Raw genomic sequence first — 22,505 nt, forward strand, 5'->3', positions numbered from 1 at the left:
GCAGTGCAGATCATACTTTTATTTTGATAATTCAGGTTCTTTGTGCCATCTTACAAAATGTTGGATAATTAATATGTTAGGACATATCACAATTGTTTCTTGTCACTTGAGCTTGTAGCATAATACTCTCTTATAAGGTTAAAAAAACTCAATCAGTTTTCTTTCTTCCTTAACCCTAACCCCCCCAAAATCCACCATTTCTGTACAAAGAATGAAGCATTCAGTACAACCAAGAAGCACAATATTAAGGGAGAATCACGAAACAATGTTGAGTCCAAACCCTAGCTCTACGAGGCAGAAATGGCTGACGCCACCGCGGTACCAGAAGAACAAGTCGTCTAAAGAGAATGCTCCTCCTTCAGATCTGAATTCTTCACCGGCTGTTACCGGTATGAAGATGATGAAGAGTCCATTGCCTCCTAGGCATCCTAATTCCAATCCTTTGAAGCGGAAGCTCAGTGCTGAATCCGGTGGTTCGGAGATTCGTGCTGTTGCTTCTGGATCTTCCGACTCTGGAGTTAAAGTTATAGTGAGGATGAGGCCACCAACCAAGGATGAGGAAGAGGGTGAAATTGTTGCCAAAAGGTCTCTAATGATTCTTTGTCAATATCCGGACACAATTTTACATTTGACTCTATCGCTGATGTCCAATCAACACAGCTAGATATATTTCAGCTTGTGGGAGCTCCTCTTGTTGAAAATTGCCTCGCTGGGTTTAACCGCTCAGTATTTGCTTACGGGGAGACTGGTAGTGGAAAGACATATACAATATGGGGACCAGCCAACGCCTTGTTGGATGAAAACTTGACAAGTGATCAACAAGGCTTAACACCGCGTGTTTTTCAACGACTTTTTGAACGAATTGAGGAGGACAAGTCAAACGTTCTGACAAGCAGCTTGCCTATCACAATGAACAAATCACTGATCTATTGGATCCTAGTCGGCGAAACCTCCAGCTAAGGGAGGATGTGAGAACTGGTGTATATTTTGAAAATTTGACTGCGGAATGTGTTTCTACAATGAAGGATGTGACAAAGCTTTTGATGAAGGGCTTGTCAAACAGGAGAACTGGCGCTACTTGTATAAATGCTGAGAGTTCACGTTCTCACAGTGTATTTACTTGTGTTGTTGAATCACATTGCAAGAGTATGGCTGATGGCTTAAGCCGCCTTAAGACGAGCAGGATAAATCTGGTCGATCTTGCTGGATCAGAAAGGCAAAAGCTAACTGGAGCAGCTGGAGAGCGCCTGAAGGAAGCTGGGAACATCAATCGCTCTCTGTCACAGCTGGGGAACTTAATAAACATTCTAGCAGAAGTTTCCCAAACAGGAAAGCATCGGCACATTCCCTATAGAGATTCCAAGTTGACATTTTTGTTACAGGAATCTCTTGGTGGGAATGCAAAACTTGCAATGATATGTGCCATTTCTCCAGCCCAGAGTTGTAAGAGCGAGACTCTCAGTACCTTGAGATTTGCCCAGCGCGCAAAGGCAATCAAGAATAAGGCTGTTGTCAATGAGGAGATGCAAGATGATGTAAACGTCTTGAGGGAAGTAATACGACAGTTAAAGGATGAACTGATAAGAGTGAAGGCCAATGGATCTCAAGCAGATCAAAATGGAAATCATTCATCGGGGTGGAATGCGCGTAGAAGCTTAAACCTTTTGAAATTCAGCCTCAACCGTCCAATGACATTACCTCCTCTAGATGAAGATGGTGACACAGAAATGGAGATCGTTGAGGAAGCTGAACTATTAGGTCTCCTGCCGGGAGGAAGTAAAGAGCTTGGTATCTTGCGAAAAACTCTTTCCAAGAGTTTCTTGGTTGGTCCTTCTGAAGGATGTAACGAGGAAAAGCACAGCTTATGCAAGGGAGAGATAGGTTCTGAGGATGCAGACGTCACCATGGAGGAAGAGGTACCTGAACAAGTTGTCCAACCTGAAAACAAAGTTATTCATGGTGCTGGGCTGCAGAACTTGGAAAATTGGTCGATGGCTGAAGAACCAATTCACCAAAGTTGCGAAGAAGAAAATGTTGAGGCTGGTTTGAAGAAATCCATGTCGAAGAGGCTTGATAGTGATTCTTCTCAAGAGCCCGTTGAAATTGATTGTTTGCCATCACTGACCATTAATTTGCTCAATCAAGGAGTAAAAGGGGAACTGGTAGAAGAAATAGCTTCAGAGCAATGTGAAGGCTACAATGAAAGAACTCCTGAAAACTCTTCTAAATGTTCAGAGGGTGATGCAGCCTGTAGAGACGTTAGTGTAGTTACAAATGATATATCTCCTATTTTGAAATCTCCACTCCAAGTGTTTCACCAAGAGTTAATAGCAGTAGAAAAAGTCTTAAGGACATCATCGATGCTGAGTGCTTCTCAGAAGGATCTTAGAGAGAGTAAGCTGGATGAACCACATTTTTCCTTCGCAAGGCCTTCGAACAGTATTTGTTTGGACTCTCAAGCTAATCAGAGAAGTAAAAGTTGTTTTACATCGACTGAACATTTAGCTGCTAGTCTACATAGGGGACTTGAAATTATAAGTAATCGCCAGAGTACATCTTTGAGGCGGTCCTCGTTCAGATTTTCTTGCAAACCTGCTGATATTAGAGCAATTATTCCAGTTGCTAAAGTAGATGTTGGGGTCCAAACTATTGTTACAGATGATCAGTCATTTGAAGGAGGGTCAATTTTCTTGTGTAGTAAATGTAAGGAAAGGAATTCTCAACAAAAGCTTAAATATGCCAATGATGGCTCAAACATGCAATTGGTTCGTGTCGATGAATCACGGTTGGTACCTGCTGATGGATCACAGTCCTGCGAAAAGTTCAAGATTCAAGTACCCAAAGCTGTAGAAAAAGTATTGGCAGGAGCAATACGGAGGGAGATGGCACTTGAAGAAATATGTGCCAAGCAAACTTCTGAGATCATGCAACTCAACCGCTTGATTCAACAGTACAAACACGAGCGAGAATGCAATGCCATTATTGGCCAAACACGCGAGGATAAGATTGTTCGTCTTGAGAGCTTAATGGATGGAATTTTACCAACAGAGGAGTTCATGGAGGATGAATTGTTATCACTCACTCATGAGCATAAGCTTCTGAAGGAGAAATATGAGAATCATCCAGAAATGTTAAGTGCGAAAATTGAATTAAGAAGAGTTCACGATGAGCTGGAACAGTATCGAAACTTCTTTGACTTGGGTGAGAGGGATGTTTTGATGGAGGAGATTCAGGATTTGAGAAGCCAGCTCCACTTCTATGTAGATTCTTCACCGAAGCCATCCAAGAAAGGAAGTTCTCCTCTGCAATTAGCTTATCCATGTGAGTCAAGTGAGCCTTCGGCTTTATCCACTATTCCAGAGTCAACTGAGGAGAGTGCTGAACAGAGACTTGAAAAGGAGAGGACTCAATGGTCCGAAACAGAGAGTAAATGGATGTCTCTTGTAGAAGAATTGAGGTTAGACTTAGAAGCTAGCCGCAGCATGGCTGAAAAGCATAAACAAGAACTGATTTTGGAGAAGAAGTGCTCGGAAGAGCTGAAAGAAGCAATGCAGATGGCAATGCAGGGCCATGCACGCTTGCTTGAACAGTATGCTGAACTTGAAGAGAAGCATATGCAATTGCTTAAAAGGCATAGGAAGATCCAAGATGGTATAGAGGATGTCAAGAAAGCAGCTGCAAAGGCAGGAGTGAGGGGTGCTGAATCTAAATTTATCAATGCTCTTGCTGCTGAAATTTCAGCTCTAAAAGTGGAAAGGGAAAAAGAGAGGCGCTATTATAGGGATGAAACTGAGGGGCTTCACTGAGAGATACTGCTGAAGCTGTACAAGCAGCTGGTGAATTGCTTGTGCGGCTTAAAGAGGCCGAAGAAGCTATCACAGCTGCTGAGAAACGAGCTATTGAGGCAGAGCACGAAGCTAAGACAGCTTACAAACAGATTGATGCATCCAGACATAGTTGCCCCATATGACTATATTTTTATCTGGGATGAAAACCTAGGAGTTGAGCATTTCGATGCCAAGGAGTAAGTTTCGTGTATTTCCTGAGATTGATTAACAGCCTGATTTGACCCAATGTCTTAGTTTTTCTGAATTGTCTGTCCAACCCCAGGTACATTAAACTTGTCAAGAAGCATGGTTTAGAAATTTCACAGCCAGGTTTGGATCCCAGGAGAGGAACAACATGGCAGATGACAAAGAGAAGAGGTGATCGTGAAGTTCACATGCAAGAGCCAATAGTTATCTATTATGTACTTCTTGATGTTTTCTCTCTGGTTATTATTCTTATTCTTGCTTTATCTGATCAGGTTAACAGAAGAAAAACCAGGCAAATGTGCAGACCCTCATTTGCCTCCGTGTGCAGCGTATGAATATCTCTCCTGTTTTTGCTATTTTGTTTCACTTGTTAAGTTGTCCTTACAACCTCAGGTGCATTTTCTCTGTTACTTATACAAATATAAAAGGAATAAAAAAGGAAAAGAAATAAAAGCACTATAGAAATAGAAGCAAGTATTGAAATATCAGTTCAATAGAAACAGTCATGAATAGAATGCTCGTAACATCAGACTTGACTCTACTAGTTCCTGTCTAAACACTTATACTAGTTGTCTTCCTGGTTTGGGCGGGGAATTGATGACTGTGGTTCAACAGGTGACTCTTGGGTCTGTCTCTGGAGCAGCTGCAGCTGCAGCTGCTGAATCTGCTGCTGTTGGGATAACGTCATACTGGTGAGGTCAGTTATGGTTTTAGTTTGCGTTTTAAGGGCATCATCCTTTTCTTTCATTTCCTTAGCATGTTTGGTTTTCAATTGTTGAATCTCTTTATCCTTCTCATTTAAAGCAGCCGCACAACCGCCATAATCATCTTTTGCCGTGAGTAATCCTTCCTGATATCTCAGATCAAAAAAGGTATCTCTCAGCTGTGGATCATATTGAGCGACTCTCCTCTTCAGATTGCTTCTACCAGCGGCATTTGAAATGATCCCAAACTGAGTTTGCTTGTTTCTGGGAAAATGGGGTCGAAAAACACAATTGGGGCTACATTTAGCTTTAGAATTAGCGCAGGCTCCACAGATCAGCACCATCAGCCTGTTGGCCATGTACAGGGCCCTCATGGTTTACATTCTGTACTCCAACTGCAGGTTCTTGATTGTGTAGCTGCTGCTGAGATAGATTCTGAGGGCCACCATGGTCTTCTTCAGTGTGGCCTTCATCATGGTTTGGATTAGGAAGTTCTTGAATACCAAGATTTAGGAGATTCCCTGTTTCATTGAGAAAATGCAATGCTACCTGCTGAGTATTGAATGTTGGAATCTGATTCTGAAGGCTGCCCTCATGGCTTGGATCAGGAAGTTCTTGATGGTAAAGGTTGAAGGGATGTTGATCATTGAATAGTGAATTTTGATTCTGAAGCCCATGTTGGCCTTCTTCCGCTGCTGGAATCTGTAACCCATTATTAGAATGCGGCTGGCTCTGAGCATTGAAGAGCTGCCGAAGTGGGTCATGAGCTTGCAAGTAGGATTCATCTACATTCATAGAATTAGAAGCATTTTCCAGTTCAACATCAAACTCCTGCATTCTTTTTTCTAGTTCATTATTAAACTCTTCTGAATTTAACTCTGTCCCTGACCCAATATTAGTCTGTTGGCCTTCTTCAGCTAGAAAGTTGATGATCAGATCATCAGGTAAGTCATCAAATAGAAAGTTCATATCATCTAAATTTATTGCATTTTCTGCAACTTCAGTAGTAAACCCTTGTGTACCAAGTTCTTGGGGAAGATGCCTTCTTGTCCCTGACCCATCATCTCGAGAGTCATGGAATACATTTTCTGTATTTCCATCCATTAACTTCTTGATTTTTCTTGATCAGGTAGACAAATGCAGGAGAAGAAGCAGATGGATGCACTGTAAGTTTGTAAATGGGAGCGTGATAATTTTTCTTGATCAGGTAAACACATGGAAGAGAAGAAGTAGAAGAAGCAGATGGATGCACTGTTAGTTTGTAAATGGGAGCGTGATAATTTTTCTTGATCAGGAGAAGAAAAGAAGGGTTTAGCGGGAACGAAGTGATTTTGTTTACGTTGGTAGGATTTGAGAATACATTTGAATTTTTTTTTAACTACAGTTAGTTAGAATATTTTTTTTATATTTTTTAATCTTTAACTGCTTGTGAACTTATAGAGCAGTAATAATTTTTATTGAAGTATCTTTGCAATAATTTACTACGACTGTAATAACTTAAAAGTGGGCGGGGCCGATTTGAAAATTGAACGAAGTGCAATCACAGGGGCGGACCTACGTTGTAGGTTTTGGGTGCTCGAGCACCCACTGATCTCAACGCGTAATGCGTAAAGTTAGACATAAATTTTTTTAAAACCAGTATATTAAATGGTTGAGCACCCACAAATAATAAGGTGTCTTAGCTGCTTTGGTTTGGAAGCTGAATATCCAGCGCTCAGCACGCTGGAGTTCGGGGGTTCGAATCTCGGTTGAAGCATTAACTTTTTTCAGTTTTGTTACTCATATATTACTAGACATTTTCTCTTCTTTTTTCTTTTTTTCAATCTTCGCCCTTTTATCCGCTTAGCATTTCAATCTTAAATTTTTTGTTTAGTTTATTTTTTCACTTTTTTAATTTCCTACATCTCATTTATTACAACATAAAAAACTTAAGCTTTTAAAACTTCAGAGCGTAAATATTTGTAATTGTTAATTTGCGATATGATACAATTATTCAATATCTTCAAAATATGAAAGGCTGTCGAGAATCGTACTACTAGAAGGTTCTTTTTCTAAAAATAAAAAAATAAAAATAAAAATAAAAATAAAAAAATAAAAAAATAAAAAAAATATATATATAATATATATATATTAATATTAATCGTAGTTCACTCGGTAACTTATGACTAGAAGTCTTATTTTAATAATAAGCCTTTTATTTTCACTTTAATTAAAATAATTATACATCTATATTAAGAAGTGAGCACCCATGATCTTAAAATTCTGGATCCGCCACTGAGTGCAATGCAGGGTGGGGCGGGTTGAGGATTTTGTGGGTTTGACTAAACCCGCTCCGCTCTGCACCGCCCCGTTGCTATTCCTTCAAATTTGGCACTTGTAATTATCGTCCTAGGGCTTTTCATGCATTCTGTGTGGTTGATCCAGATTTCCCCAAAATACTCCATTACATGCTCCTTCCAAGTCTCTATCTTGATCTAGTAACTTGTATTCATTCAATTAGTAATTGTATACATGCAATTGCATGATTTATTCGTCAATGAATATATAATCGTGTATACATTAAATTTTAATTTATACTTGTTTAATCAGTATATTATGTATCTAAGTTTTTTTTTACAAGAATCGTATGAAAATTTTCTTTACCCATGAAAATTAATAAAAATGGCAAACAACAAAATCTAAATTTTCACCCAATCCTTTTTGAAAAAAAAATCTGATTCTACATATGACGAAATTCTTGATTTATTGGATAAGAGAAATTGCATGATTATGTATGAAAGAGAAATTAAAATAGATAACAATGGCTAAATAAACGATTATGATTAACATACACATGGATTATTTTTTTTAATTATTTTTTTAAGCATACATTGAGAAGATTTAGGAATGGAAGGAAAAAAATTGAACTATGAAGAATTTAAGAAAGAGAAAAATGGAAAACTTTAACTTATCGCAGTTGACAAACCATGAAGAAAGAGAAAAAGTGACAAAATAAAGGGAGAAATAAATGAGTTATGGTTGATGGTTTCATCGAAAATTAATTAAAAGGGTTTTAGATAGTTTGTCAGATTGAAATTTGATTTAAATATGATAGGGTCATTTTTTATGTCAATTATATTTATGTTAAATTAGGAACATAATTACACATTATGATTTAAAATGAATTGATATAAGATAATGATATAAATATGTATTAATTTCATCCGATATGGAGGAAGGTCTAAGTCAACAAATGAACTTAATACTTCATTAGAATTTTAGTCATTCATAGATTACAAACTCAATAACCACTATATCATAGTCGAATAATTTTTCATTTAAATTCATTTTCAAGATACAAAAAAAATGTCTAAAGAAATAACTTTATCTAAACGACCTCAAATTGTAAAATCATTTCATAATTGTTAAAAATTTTAATTTGAACGTTTTTGATGAACCTACTAAATTTCAAATCAATAAGAGTTTAAGAATAATATTTATCTCCAAATATGTGATCAAATTCAGATTCAAATGATTTAAGAAAAATAGCAAAAACTCTTATATAGTAAGAGTCGTACTTATTCTTTTTCTCCTTTTCTTTTCTTTTTTTTTGCTTTTTGTCATTGTTTTTAAAATTTGATTTTCTCTAAATAATTACACATTTAGTGAGTTTTGTAACTCCGATCAAGATTTAAAATATTCATTATTTATTATTTGTATAATAATTCTTTGATAATTAAAACAAATAAAATGACGATATAATTTTTTATCGAGTTGTTTGTTGAAACATTAATATTGATTGCTTTTTAATTTTATTATTACGATTTTATATATTTATCTTTTTATTTGATTAGAAAATAGTTAGTCGTTCTTTCCTTTGTATTACTATTGACATGCTTTTTGTTATTTTTCATATTTTAACCTGCACAAAAATAAAGGCTTTTAAAAAATATTCCGTACTTAACAAGTATGATTTTTTGTTAAATAAATCATATTGAGGAATGATTTAAAAAAGGTCTAAGTTCAGTACTTCCCCATATAAAATAAGCATCTCTTCTTTTAAAAAATGAGGAGGACGGATTATTTACTTTTCATTTGATGATCTACGGCAAATAGAAAATTAAGTAGAAAATTAAGTTAGTATTTTTTTTCCAAAATATAAAACATGTTTTTTTCACCCTAACAAAATTGTATCTTATAAATTGAAACAATTATGATAAACATTTTAAAGTTTTTACCTAAGTATTGATCATATTTCTTCTTTTTTAGTATGTGCTAATTTATAAGAAAATTTTGTCTTAAAAATAGTTATTATGATCGCGCTTCGTGCGATCATGTTAACTAGTAAGTAAATAAGTTCATATTTTTTCACGTAATTTTATCTATGCTGAGTTAAATCACATTAATCTTTTTATAAAAAGAAAAAAATCCCAGCAATGATTCATTTTGAGGGCAATTTTAATTGTGTGGTTTGCTTTCATTTCGATTTGTATATTTCTTTCGAGTGGTTAATAAATTTGAAATTTGAAGAGTTACTTGCAGAATAATTATGATTTATTCTGCAATTCAAATATTTAGTTTTGTTTTAAAAGTAAAATAAGATGTAATAGGATAAGAAAAAAATAACTGAACAAGTTAGCAACATATTTTGCTTTATCATCCAAAAATATGTTTTATTCTTAACATAGTAATTTATAGGGTATATAACAAGTAATTCTTTAAATTTTCGAAATACTATAATTCTTTTGCCCATGTAAATTATTCACTTTTAAAAATATTTTTTTTAAAATTAATATTTAGTTATATTTAGAAATAGTACATTCAAATTCGTAATATTCACTATAAAAATATGGTAAAACATAATTCAATTTTTAAAATTTCAATTGAAGTGAATAATATTTGATTTTCATAGCCATACAATCACTAGTATTTACGGTAAATGGTCAAATATATTAATATGTTGTTGGAAACAGTTTAAATATACCCATCGTTATACTTTGAGTTCAAATATACTCCTCAAGATATACTGTGACACAAATATACCCTTAATTTTAACAAAGTAATGTATATCAACGTAAGAATTAAATAATTCACTGCTAATTTTAATACCCAATTTCTCTAAGAAATTCGCCAATTTAACCCATTTTCATAGTCATTTTATCCATCCAAAAATTTCATTATAATAAGCACTCAATCACCACGAAACTCACCTAGGGATGACAATGGGGCAGTGCGCAGCGGGGCGGGGAGGATTGAGTTTAACCCATAAAATTTTTAATCCTTTCCGCCCCATCCTGCATAACAACATTTTTTCATTTTCAAATCCGCATTATCCGCCCTGCATAGACCTGCCCTGCATGAATCTGCCCACATAATTTTTTCAATATTTTCTTTTTCTAGTTAAGTTTGATACTAAAAATAAAATTTATAAAAATATATTCATTTTTTCATTAAGTTGTATTAATTTAGTAGGATAATGACTTCAATTTTTTTTAGAGGTCAATTAGAGAACATGTAAGAAATTCTATTATTTTTTATTGAACTATTTTCATTCCCTAGTAAAAAGGGGTAAAAGAGTCAAAATATTAGTTGAATGATTGCAATATTATGATGGGATAACTCAGTTGATATATATCATGATATAGGATAATATCAAACATCTAATTAAAGTTTCACAAATCTATAGTAGTAAAAGAACTCTCTTTCCTTTTCGATAATTTTTTAATTTCAACTTTCTACATAATATATTTAAAGTTATGAGATTAAAAGATATTTAGGATCTACATATATACTATATTTTAAGATCATATAAATTTTTTATTTTTTTTACTTTTTTAAAATTTCAAGTCAAATAAAAATCATACAAATAAATGGAGAAAGTAACGTCTTAAAATTCACAAATTTCATTGGGCAATATTTTAAACAAAAAATCCAACCGATGCAAAACTATTTGAGTTGTTGCTACGTGCATGGATGAAATTGAGTGCAATCATATATGTCTCTTTCTTCTTTTTGATTTTCCATTCGATGTTCGCTATCTGTATTAGATATTAGAGTTTGACTAATTCAAATTTATATGATGTAGAGCCTCATCCGGAGGGAAGTGCTTCTGATGATTTTTCATATCCATGAGCTTGAACCCAAAATCTATAATCAAGAAATGAGTGATTTCATCCACTGCATCATTTTTTTTTTATGATAATACAACTATATATGTCAATTGACAAGTTCCAAAAGTTTCCAAAAGTGAAATTAATTGAGTGACAAAAAATTTCATTCGTATCAAATCTAATTAAAAAATGGAAAAAGAAAAATTGCAAAATTTAGTCGTAGTATCTACAGAAAACCTATATGAAAAGTCATTTTCCTATTTAAATTTGTTGATTATTGAGAGTCATTTTCAAAACAAAGACATTCCATTAATACTTGTAAAAGCTTCCAATCAAATGAACTATTTAAATCCACTTTTCATGGAAAATGTTTTTTGTATTTGATTGATGAGTCAAAAATATTTTTCAAAAATTATATAATAGAAATTAAATATTAATAATAAATTTAACAAATTTATCAAATGGTGTTTTGATGAGTTTTTTTTAGTATTGAGGATTGATAAAATCGTAGCAAATATTGGTCAGAGCAAGTGATATAAAATTAAAAGTTAAAATAAAAAACTATTCTCAATTAACGAAACATTAGAAAAACAATATTTTAACGAAAAACATTTTCTTAAAGAATAACTTCATTCATACAAAACACATCTCAGTAAATTATTGTCATCATTCATCGGTCGCTTTCAATTACTATTCTAAATAAGAAATTAAAATTAGTATTCCCCACCTAATATTAACGCTTTGCTAAAATAAAAGAGTTAATTAGCTAGTGAAAATCCTAGTCATTAGTGTCTTAATCATAGGCAACTTATAGTTCACGACTAAAAAGTTGATTAAAATTTTCTATATATTAATTAATTAGACATAAGCACACATGTCCACTTATTTGTCACTTCATAATTAGAAGTTAATCAAGTAAATGCATTAATCAAACTCCTTTAATTAATAATTAATACATGAACGGTTAAGAAATTAATTAGAAGCAGTTAGGCTTAATCCTTTATTTGTTGCCACTCTAAAAAGTTTCTTTATTACATTTAATTAATACTTTCTGTTTCTGTAATTTACTTTCGGTGCCAAAAAGCACATCTAATTGAAGATTACCGTCTAAATAAGAAATTGATGGTTAAAACAATTACGTAAAGTTATGGTGTAAATTAAGTCCGAACGTATCATAAGGTGACACGTGACAATCGTTATGGAGGTAGACAACTATGCCAAAAAACATATATAATAAGATTCACTCTATATCTTTTATCCATTGTTTTATAATCTATTATTCATGTACTTGTTACTTTGATTATATTCACTAACAAATAATCTAGCATAAAAAATATATAGTTGCCCTCTTAAAGATTTTAGCTTTGTTATGCCAATGTTTTTTCCCCATAAAAGTTTGACATCATTTTTACAATATGGACAGCAAACCAATCTTTAGTTCCAATTTTAAAGTAATTTTAACTACAAAAAGTGTTCTAATTATATATAGTACTTCCATATAATTCAAAATATAGAAATTTTAATTTTTAAAATATTCAAGAAATAATATCCATATTTAGATCGAAAAATAAATACGACGTGTTTAGATGATTTTGAAAAATGGGAAGGACCGGTAGAGCTGCTAGAATATGAAGGTTCATCACTATATATTTTTAGTTTGCCAATTCAATGTTTGATGTTCGTTTTAAAATTTGATTAATATTATGTATAAAAAAAATTATTTTACATAGTAAGATGTTTTTTATATATATCTAAAATTTAAAATCACTATTTTTTGTTGTTGATAATTGTAGTGTCTGAATCAACTTGTGTACAACTAATTCTATGAGATATTTTCAACCTTCTATCAGCAACAACAACGGATAGCAAGTGATTCTATCTATCAAGGCTCCACGAGATACATTTCATCTCCCACCAGTAATAGATATCAGATAAATCTGTCCACCGATGCTAAGAAAAATGGAAACAAATCACCTAATATTTATGTCTCTGCTATAAGATTTGAATATGAGAACTTATGATTCTCAATCACTTCATTATTGATCACTAGGTCATACCCTTAAATATCTCTAAATAACTCAAAATCCTTAACTTACCGATTCTTAATGAAAATGTTCAACCACAAAAAAAAGTCTGACTTATCACTCACCATATTTAATTAAGAATAAAGAAATATCGAGTACCTATTATTCCACGACCACCATACATGTATAAACTATTTTATGGCATGTTATTGACTAATTTTATTAGTGCTACAATAGTAGTGATTTGGTGGACCGACAGATCAAGAAGTAGACGTATGATAACATGGACTATGTGTATAACCTTTTTTTTTATAATCTTGGAAAAATATATGTTCCCCACGTGTGTGGAAGGGACTGCATATTTTTACCAAATTGGTGAAAACATTATATATTTTTTTAATTATATTTGTTGTAAGGGAAAGAAAGTGCACGTCTTATTCTTGGAAAAGTTTGAAAGAAGAACCATAGAAATTGGAAATGAATTTTCTTTCTAATACAATATAATATAATATATTCTCTCTATACTTTTGTCAGGGAAATAATAATATTGGAGAAGAATATCTTTTTTATGTTTGAATGATATTTTCCTTGATATATACCTAATTTTGATGTTGAAATACTTTTTTTTCCGCAAATTATTTATTGTGATTTCTAAAAATAGTTATCTTAAATTGAGTATATTGTTTTAGAAAATAATTGGGGAAATAGGTTTTTGTAAATTTAAATTAGATTTTTGTGGGTTAGATTTATTTTAAGTTTCGACTGATGTAAATTAAATGTCATATCATTTTGTGGTAGTTGGAACTTAGATAAATTCAGTCATATAATATACAGCGGGATATAAATTAAATGTAAATAATTAATGTTTGATAAGTTTTTTTAAAGTGTTTCTAAATTTTATTAAAAGTGTCTTTAAGTGTTTTTTTTTTTTTTAAAAAAAAAAGCACTTTTCATTAAAATGCTTTTAGAGAAAAATATATTTTAGCTTTTGACAAATATTTTTTGCTGCTTTCAGGAAGACTTATTTTCTCCAAAAGTTTGGCCAAACATCTTATAAATTAATCTTATTAAATAATGATTTGAAACATTAAATTTGATTATTACTATTACTGTATATAGTTACTTAATATTAAGAATAAAATATAAAAACTCTTTTGACTTGCTAAAATAGACAAATAAAAGGAAACATTTATTTTTTTGATATAGTGAGCCATGTAAAATGAACATGTACTTTTGATGTAGTTTATAAATAAAAGTGAACGCAAGTTCGAATCTCATTGGGTTCACAAAAACGATTTTAAGTGAAATTTTAATCGCTTATTGATTGATTACTTTATTTATGAGGATTCGACTCCCCACACTTATAATTCCCTCCCCATTTCTTCTTTCCTATGCACTAAAAAAAAAAAAGAAATAAAACTATGCGCATGTATTTGCTTTTGATCAAGGTGCAATATGTCAACGACGACTCAACTCAAGTGTATATTTCATTTGGTTTGTCACCTTATTTCTAAAGTGATTTTCAATGAATCTTTTTGTATCAAATCTTAACAATCAAATATATAACCAAATTAATAACGATCAATAACCGATAAATCAATATCTTAATGTTTCTGTAACAGTTAACATATTTATAAATGAATAACCAATAAATCGAACTATAATCTTTTTCAAAATCACAACCGAACTCACTGATACGCAATCTTAATATATATTTTTTTATCCTAATTTATGTACTAAATATAATATATTAGTATTTGTATTTCCTTAAATTCAGCCAAATTTCTGAAAATTCTCTGACTCTTGTTTATTTGGTCAAAACTTAAACCACAATTAATTAAAAAAACAGTAATTCTCTAATCTCCATGTGTCAATATCTTATTGGCTTGCTTTGAAAGTCAAACTACGTTATGATCGGCGCCGGCTCGCCGATTTTACTCTCCGCGTAGCCGAGTAATTCAACATATTAAATGTGAAATATTAATATAAGAAAATTTATTAAATAATAATTACTCTAATAAATTATTGAATTTCATAAAATTTTAATTTTGAATTCTATCTGACCAGAATAACTCTTTTCAAATAGAGTAAACAAAAGTGGAATAGTTGAGGCTACCCTATTTTTAAGCAAAAACAAAATCTAAGTTTTTTTTTATTGTTATTTTAAAATTATATTCAAGGCAGCTTAATGATTAATAAATTGAACGAGAATTTGAGAACGAAAATTGGAAACAAAAAATCTAATTTAAAAAAATTGTGTAAATATGTTTTTTTTATAAATTTTTTTATATAATGCATCAAATCAAATAATGCAAAAGAAATAATGTAAATATAACTAATACAGTTTATTTAGCAATATTTTTATACATGCGGCTAAATGACCCCTCTATTCAACATTGTTCTAGTACACTCTACCAAATCAATCTTTAGAAAGTAAAAGAAGAACCAACATGGATGTGTGGTGCAATGGTGTGATTGCTGCACTTTAACTAGAGGTTTCAAATTTACAGCTTTGGATATGGAGAAAATCATGTTGGAATCACTTACGACCTAGGGGTAGCAAAATCAACCCAACCCGTCCAATCCGACCCAACCCATTTACGTTTCAGTTGGTTCCCACCCATTTGTTAGCTCAATTCCATTTCAACCCATTAAAAATTGAGTTGATATGTAACCCAAATTGATTTTTGAGAAATCTCGTCGATATATTTTTAATTTTTTTGATTTTATATGTTATATATAGTTATAATAAAGAAAAAAAATTATTAGGTAATAAAAGCTTATAAAATAACAAATAAAGCTATTAAAACTTAGTAAAAATTGAACGGGTGGAGTTATGACTCGTTACCTTACCCATTTTGACCCAAACAAATTTGAGTTGGGTTGAGTCTTGACCCGTTTTTTCTCTTGTCCCATTTTGACCTGCCCAGATTTAATCCAACCCGTCCAATTGTGCCACCCCTAGAAGCACCACTCTGAAATAAGTCATACGATGTGCAATTCAAATTTTATCGTATCTCCCATATGTGCTCCGAACACCGAATGAAAATCCAAAAAAAGGAAAAAAAGTAAAAGAAGGAGAAAAGACAAGAATACAAAATAGAGACACAAAAAGACCTAAAAGTCCCTTGTATGACACGTTGAAGTTGTTGATTGGATTACCCCAATTAGTAAATGTTACACTTGATTAGCACCAAAAATAAATAAAATAAACCAAAACATTGTACTACTACTACTTAAAGAAGAAGCTCCTTCTTTCTATTTCTCTTCCTTTTTCTCTTTTTCTCTCTCACCAAAAGCCAAAAATCTCTAAGCTAAAAAGTTCTGTAACTCTTCTTGTTTTGGGGGCTTTCTTTTCTTCTCAGAAAAAAGGAGGAAGAAGAAGAAGAAGAAGAGAAGAAAGTTCATACTCATAGATATATAGATATAGATATATAGATATAGAGAGAGAAATATATAGTGTTTTACTAGTTTGTTTGGTATTTGTGGAAAGTGGAAGCCATGGGTTGTTTCCCTTGTTCTGGTGATCCATCTATGAAGAAACGAGAAAGAAAGAGAATCCAAGCCAATAATCAATACAAAAGGGATGATCAACCAAACCCCAAATCAGGTTTTTTTTTTTTTTTTTTTAACATAAAGTTCGATTACCCATTTTTCTGATTGGAATAATTTTGCCCCCTTTTGGAAAATTCAATGTGGGGTTTGTTGGAAATTAATCGACGATTGAGTTTTTTGCTTAAAAAATGAATTTTTGGGTATGGAATTTCATACCCTTTTTACTGATTTTTTGGTTTTTGTTCATCTGATTATTGCATGCATCTATGATTTGATTGTTTTTTTGTTAATGGGTATTGTTGAAATTGCTGATGGCTTGTTGATTGTTGATAGAAGAGAAGAAAAAGTTGAATTCTTGATGCGTCGGTGCTGTTTTTATCTGTAAAAAAGTCTAATTTCTGATTTGAGGGGTGTCTTCTAGGAAGTATCTAGTGTACAAGCAATTGTAGACATCATCTTTTGGAACTTTTGACTTTTTGGGTTTTTTCTATTTATTTAATTTAATTATTTATGTTTTTTTTTGGATGGATGGTTTTGATGGTCCTTCGATTATTTGTTGTTTTTTTGTAGTTTATGTTGTTTCTTGTACTTCTGTTATTGAGCTTGGGGATCTATCGAAAACAAGGGCAGGGTAAAGTCTGGGTACACTCGACCCTCTCCACCAAAGACCCCACTTTGTGGGACTACAATGAATATGTTGTTGGTGTTGGTTTTGGTTTTGGTTTTGATGCTGCTGATTGTTGAGGTACCACTGAAGTATAATATCTTGCTGTAATGTAATTTGAAAGTCTCTTTCTTTGTTTTGTCTTTTGTGTTCAAGAGCTCTTCCTTTCCTTTTAGATTATGTAATCATTGAGGTCATCTTGGTATACTATTATGTGAGAATCAGCAAACTTTGGCATTTACTATCCATGTGCTTATTCATGTCGTTTTCTTCTTCAAATGGGCCTCACTTTCTTTCAATCCTAATGGTTTTTGGTGTCTTTTTTTTTATTATGGTGTAGATACACTAAAGGCGAGTGAAAATAAAGTTGTGAAGAAGGAAGAGCCTGAAAATGCAAACCAATCTATTACTAGGATGGATGGCAATTGTAGTAGTAGCATTCCCCGAGATGGGGAAACTGATGGAATTAAAATTAATGGAGTGAATAGGGCACGGGCGTTTAAATTTAATGAACTGGTGGCGGCAACAGAAAATTTTAAAGCAGCCTACTTCTTGGGTGAAGGAGGCTTTGGCAAAGTATACAAAGGTTTTTTGGCAGATAGTGGTCAGGTCAGCTCGATTCCGTTCTTGTTAGATTAATCAAAATTTGCTGCTTGTAGGAGATTGCTTGCATGGCTCTCTTGCTGTTTTGAAGCTTTCGTGTATTTGTTCTTTCTTGTTTCTCATAAGTGGTTGTATTTAAGGATAATTGGTTTGTTTGCTGAGGCCTGTTTTTTTTTTCTGGAAGGTTGTAGCCATCAAACAACTCAACCCGGATGGATGTCAGGGCAACAGGGAATTCATTGTGGAAGTACTCACTTTAAGTATGGCTGACCACCCCAATCTTGTCAAATTAATTGGTTATTGTGTCGAGGGACATCATAGGGTGTTGGTCTACGAGTACATGCCTCTTGGTTCATTAGAAGACCATTTACATGGTATGCCGTACACTGAAGAAACACCATTGAAAAGATTTGTTTTTTTGGATTTTCTTACTTTCCAACAAATTTTAATTTTCTTGGCCTTGATAAACGTATGTTGCAGACCCTTGGTCAGATAAAAAACGCCTTGATTGGAACACCCGAATGATGATAGCTGCAGGTGCTGCAAGGGGCTTGGAGTATTTGCATGACAAAATGAAACCGCCTGTTATTTATCGTGACTTGAAGGGCTCTAATATTCTACTTGGAGAGGGGTACCATCCAAAGTTATCTGATTTTGGCTTGGCTAAAGTGGGTCCTCTTGGAGACAAGACCCATGTCTCTACTAGAGTGATGGGCACATATGGATATTGTGCACCAGATTATGCTATGACTGGCCAACTGACATTCAAATCAGATATTTACAGCTTTGGAGTTGTTCTTTTGGAGATTATTACGGGCAGGAAAGCAATCGACAATGCTAGATCTGCTACCGAGCAAAACCTTGTTGCTTGGGTAAGATGTCTTTGTCTCTTCATCTGCGAAATGTGAATTTGTGTGGTTATGCTGTTATAACACATGATTTTTCCTTTATTACTTTTTATCAGACAAGACAGGGTTTGTCCACTCCTGTTTCTTGTTTGCTTGTTTGCGGTTTATGTAAAAGAAGTTGAGCATCAGCCCCAAAATATTAAGGTAATAAATAGAGTGGCCTAAGACTTGTGTAAACCCCCTTTTATGCCTTTTATACCAGGCATATAAATTTTACCCTCCCGCATCTGTAATCTAACTCTGGATTTAATCAATGTGAACTTACGACTGTGAGGATGAGCTTGCTAGAGTTAAGCTCTGATATTATATTATGCTACAAAATCTGAGCATCCAACCTTAAAACATAAGGCAATGAATGTAGATTTGTAGCAATCCAAGACCTTTTTAAACCCCTTTGAATGCCTATTGTACATAACAGTTTAGAAGTTCTTAGGCGACAAGTTTTCTGCTTCGTGCTTGAAAGAGTTGAAGCTGATTTATCTGAGTCATCTTTTCATTTTTGGTCATATTGAAAGGTGTGGAGTGTGGGGTAGTCATGTACATATGGGCGGCCTTAGAAAGTAGAAACTGATGTCGTGCTGGCTGGGCTGTCCAGAATGGCCTATATTTAAGTATCCATGAGCAACTATAGAATGTTACTTTTACTAAGAAGCCAATTCTACCAATATTTTTCCGGTGTGAAGGTCAAGGTCTACATATTCCCCGTATCCTTTTTACATGGCCATATGCGGCCTCACTTAAGAATCTTGTATTGGTTTAATCAGGTCGTTATTGCATTCGTGCCTTTTAAACATCATAGTTATTTAGAGTTTTTAGTTCAGAATCTTGACAAGTGACTGGAAAATTATATTGTAACACAGATTCATCAAGTAAAAATGTAAGAAATAAAATACAGAAATAAGTGATACACATTACTACTAGCTTTTTGGACATGATTATCAGGTATATATGACTTGTAAAGTATTCTTGTCTCTGTATCATTGATGCATCTATTCAGCCCCGCTGTGCCTGATATATCAGATGAAGTCCTTTGATTTGTACGCTATGTTAGTTCATACATTAACTGATAATTAACTTTACATAGCTACCACTTGAATTTCTTTTGGGTAAAGACAGATGTATGCTTCAAAAATCTAGTCGATCAATAAACATATCTTAAGTTGAGCACCATGCGCTGACTTGTAAGGAGACTATTATTTTCATTGTGTTTAAGAACTATGTGCTGAAATGTACTTCCTCTATTTGTTGAGCACTCAATCATATCATTCCAATTGCCGATGATTGCAATTATAAAATAATATTGCTTATATGTAGCGTCATTTACATATGACAATTTGGCATGGAAGAATGAGCCCCAAAACCTGATCTTTTGGCAGATCCTGTACTAATCTGTTGATATCTCCTCGGCCTCTCAGGAAAAAATGGAACGGGTAGACATAAAAATGAATAAACCAGTGAGAAACGCGTTTAAGATTTTCTTGCTGTGAACTATAATATTTGGAAGTCCTACTTTTTTTTCAATGCTTACGAGAATCTGCTTATGAAGCACTTATCTAACATGATAACTCTACTTCTGCAGGCGCGACCATTGTTTAAAGACCGGAAGAAATTCCACCAGATGGCAGATCCTGTACTAGAAGGTCATTATCCTGTGAGGGGTTTATACCAAGCTCTTGCAATTGCTGCAATGTGTGTCCAGGAGCAACCTAATATGCGGCCTCTCATTGCTGATATTGTCACTGCTCTCAACTACCTTGCCTCCCAAAAGTATGACCCTGAAGCCCAGCCTCCCCAACGATCGCGTAAAAATTCTTCTTCTAGAAAATCAAGATCAATAGATGATCAAAATACCCCCATTAACGTTGAAGGTCATAACAGAACGAGATCAATAGATGATCAAAAGTGCCCCATTAACATTGAAGGTCATAACAGAACGAGATCAATAGACAATCAAAAGAGCCCCATTATCGTTGAACATCACAACAGAACAAATTCAGAGGGACTAAATTGAAGAACCAAATTGGTGCCCCTCCTACTGCTGGTATTCTCATCCAACCTTTTCGGGGTTTAAGCTAATAGAAAAACTTGCCTTGTTATCAATTTTTGTGTCACATGATAACAGGTGCAGCACATATTCTAACGTATTATAAACAAATATTCTCCTTTTGCATTTGTGTAAATGGAAAGGGTAGTTAGTTGTGTAGATGCAATATGATTTTTCAAAGGTATAAAGATGAAAGTTAGATGAACTATTTCACTTGATAGGAACATGTTCTTCTTCATCTTGTTGTAGTTGATTCTTCTTTTCTTAGACACTCGTGGATCTCTCTCTCTCTATTTCAGTGCTCTCTCTGTCTCTCTCTGTTGTGTTTTATAGAAGCGTAGAATTATCGCTTGTAGTTCTCTTAATACAATCAAGATTTGTTTCATCGATTTTTTTTGGAGATATGTTACAGACCTGGTTCTTGTACATTTTTATCCCTTCTGCTTGTACATTGATTGTTACATACATTATTTGTCAATCCACAAAATTTTACAAAAGAATTTGTGGATACTGGTACAGTTTGAAAAGCCAACACTAGAACTTTTGGATGCAATAAGAAAAGTTAGATAAACTTCAATTAGATTTAAATTTTAACAAAAAAATAAAACACAATAGAATAATATTTCTCTAATTGTCTTAAATATATTTGTACTTTTAAAGAATTGTTAATTTATAATATCAATGAGATCATATATTTATATAAGGGTCTTCTAAAAATATGTGATCTTATCGTAATGAGTGACTTTTTCCATTGACCCAAATCAGGACCAGAGAAAAAAATTTATCTTGGAAATATTATTAATTTAGTGAGATTTTACTGCACACGAAAATGTCACCTGCAATCACCTTATTTGAATGTTAAAATATAAAAGAATATCAGATTGGGATTGTTAGAATAAGTGTATTATAAAGAATTAGCGCCAATTTGAACAAATTAATAACCGACTTTCAACTAACTAACTACGTAACAAGTAGACTGTATATAACAAGCAGTGACGAATTTAAGCATAAAAAATGGGTCACTTGAACCCGTGGTCATCCGACAAAATTTGATGTATTACTTGTATAATTCTTAAAATATATTAAATAGCAACTGAATGAATCCATGAACACAAACAATTGGATGGTTCACTGGTTCGAGTGCCAGTTTTCCACTTTGAGGTTGAGGGATCAATTCCCAGATGCTGCATTTTCACAACCTTGCATTTTATTTTATTCACAAAAGAGTTTCTGCATTCAGCCTTTTTTAAACTTCTTCTAATGACTTTTTCTTATAATAAAATTTATTTATTTTGCAAATGTATTTAATAATTTTCTTATGAAAAACCTATATTTATTATTGCTAAAATAAATAAGTCCCCTCAAATTTGAAAGCCTAAATTATTTGCCTTTTTTCTTAAAGGGACAGAGCCTCCGACAATGGTGTATCCGTCTTCTTGATATTCTAGATTCTCTAATGACTTTTTCTTATAATAAAATTTATTTATTTTGCAAATGTATTTAATATTTTTCTTATGAAAAACCTATATTTATTATTGCTAAAATAAATAAGTCCCCTCAAATTTGAAAGCCTAAATTATTTGCCTTTTTTCTTAAAGGGACAGAGCCTCCGACAATGGTGTACCCGTCTTCTTGATATTCTAGATTCGCCTCTGAATTAACAAGTAGAGTAGTTACTCCTCACATATTCCATTTTTTACAGAAAGAAAGAAAGAAAAAGTGAAGAAACAGAGAATCATTCAGAAACAGGGAATTGATTGAAGATGTTGACGAAATTGTTATCGTGGAAGCGGAGAATGGATTGATTGAAGTTAGAGAAATGATGAATACCCAAATGGTATTTCTATAGTGAATTCATATCTGATTCTTTGTAATGGAAG

The 22,505-nt window shown here is 33.0% G+C and overlaps 1 protein-coding gene and 1 pseudogene across 1 annotated transcript; both read left to right on the forward strand.

Annotated features, from left to right (window-relative positions):
• Positions 1-211: 211 nt before the first annotated feature.
• On the forward strand, positions 212-3,970 carry LOC125831990 (kinesin-like protein KIN-12B; annotated as a pseudogene).
• Positions 3,971-16,136: 12,166 nt separating this feature from the next.
• On the forward strand, positions 16,137-20,891 carry LOC125832012 (probable serine/threonine-protein kinase PBL7). The gene is made up of 5 exons (XM_049511137.1): positions 16,137-16,461; positions 17,411-17,679; positions 17,858-18,047; positions 18,154-18,545; positions 20,161-20,891. Exons 1-5 carry the CDS (start codon positions 16,353-16,355, stop codon positions 20,590-20,592), a joined length of 1,392 nt encoding a protein of 463 aa, XP_049367094.1. The 5' UTR covers positions 16,137-16,352; the 3' UTR covers positions 20,593-20,891.
• The last annotated feature ends 1,614 nt before the right edge of the window (positions 20,892-22,505 follow it).

The sequence above is a fragment of the Solanum verrucosum genome, unplaced genomic scaffold (genome assembly GCF_900185275.1).
Source record: "Solanum verrucosum unplaced genomic scaffold, falcon-dt-bn FXZP01000042.1, whole genome shotgun sequence".
NCBI classification, from domain to species: Eukaryota; Viridiplantae; Streptophyta; class Magnoliopsida; order Solanales; family Solanaceae; genus Solanum; species Solanum verrucosum.

Coding starts and splice junctions, on each gene's coding strand:
- LOC125832012 (XM_049511137.1), top strand. CDS start 16,353: ATGGGTTGTTTCCCTTGTTCTGGTGATCCATCTATGAAGAAACGAGAA. Junction 18,048..18,153: donor ATTAGAAGACCATTTACATG/GTATGCCGTACA, acceptor CGTATGTTGCAG/ACCCTTGGTCAGATAAAAAA. Junction 18,546..20,160: donor AGCAAAACCTTGTTGCTTGG/GTAAGATGTCTT, acceptor CTACTTCTGCAG/GCGCGACCATTGTTTAAAGA.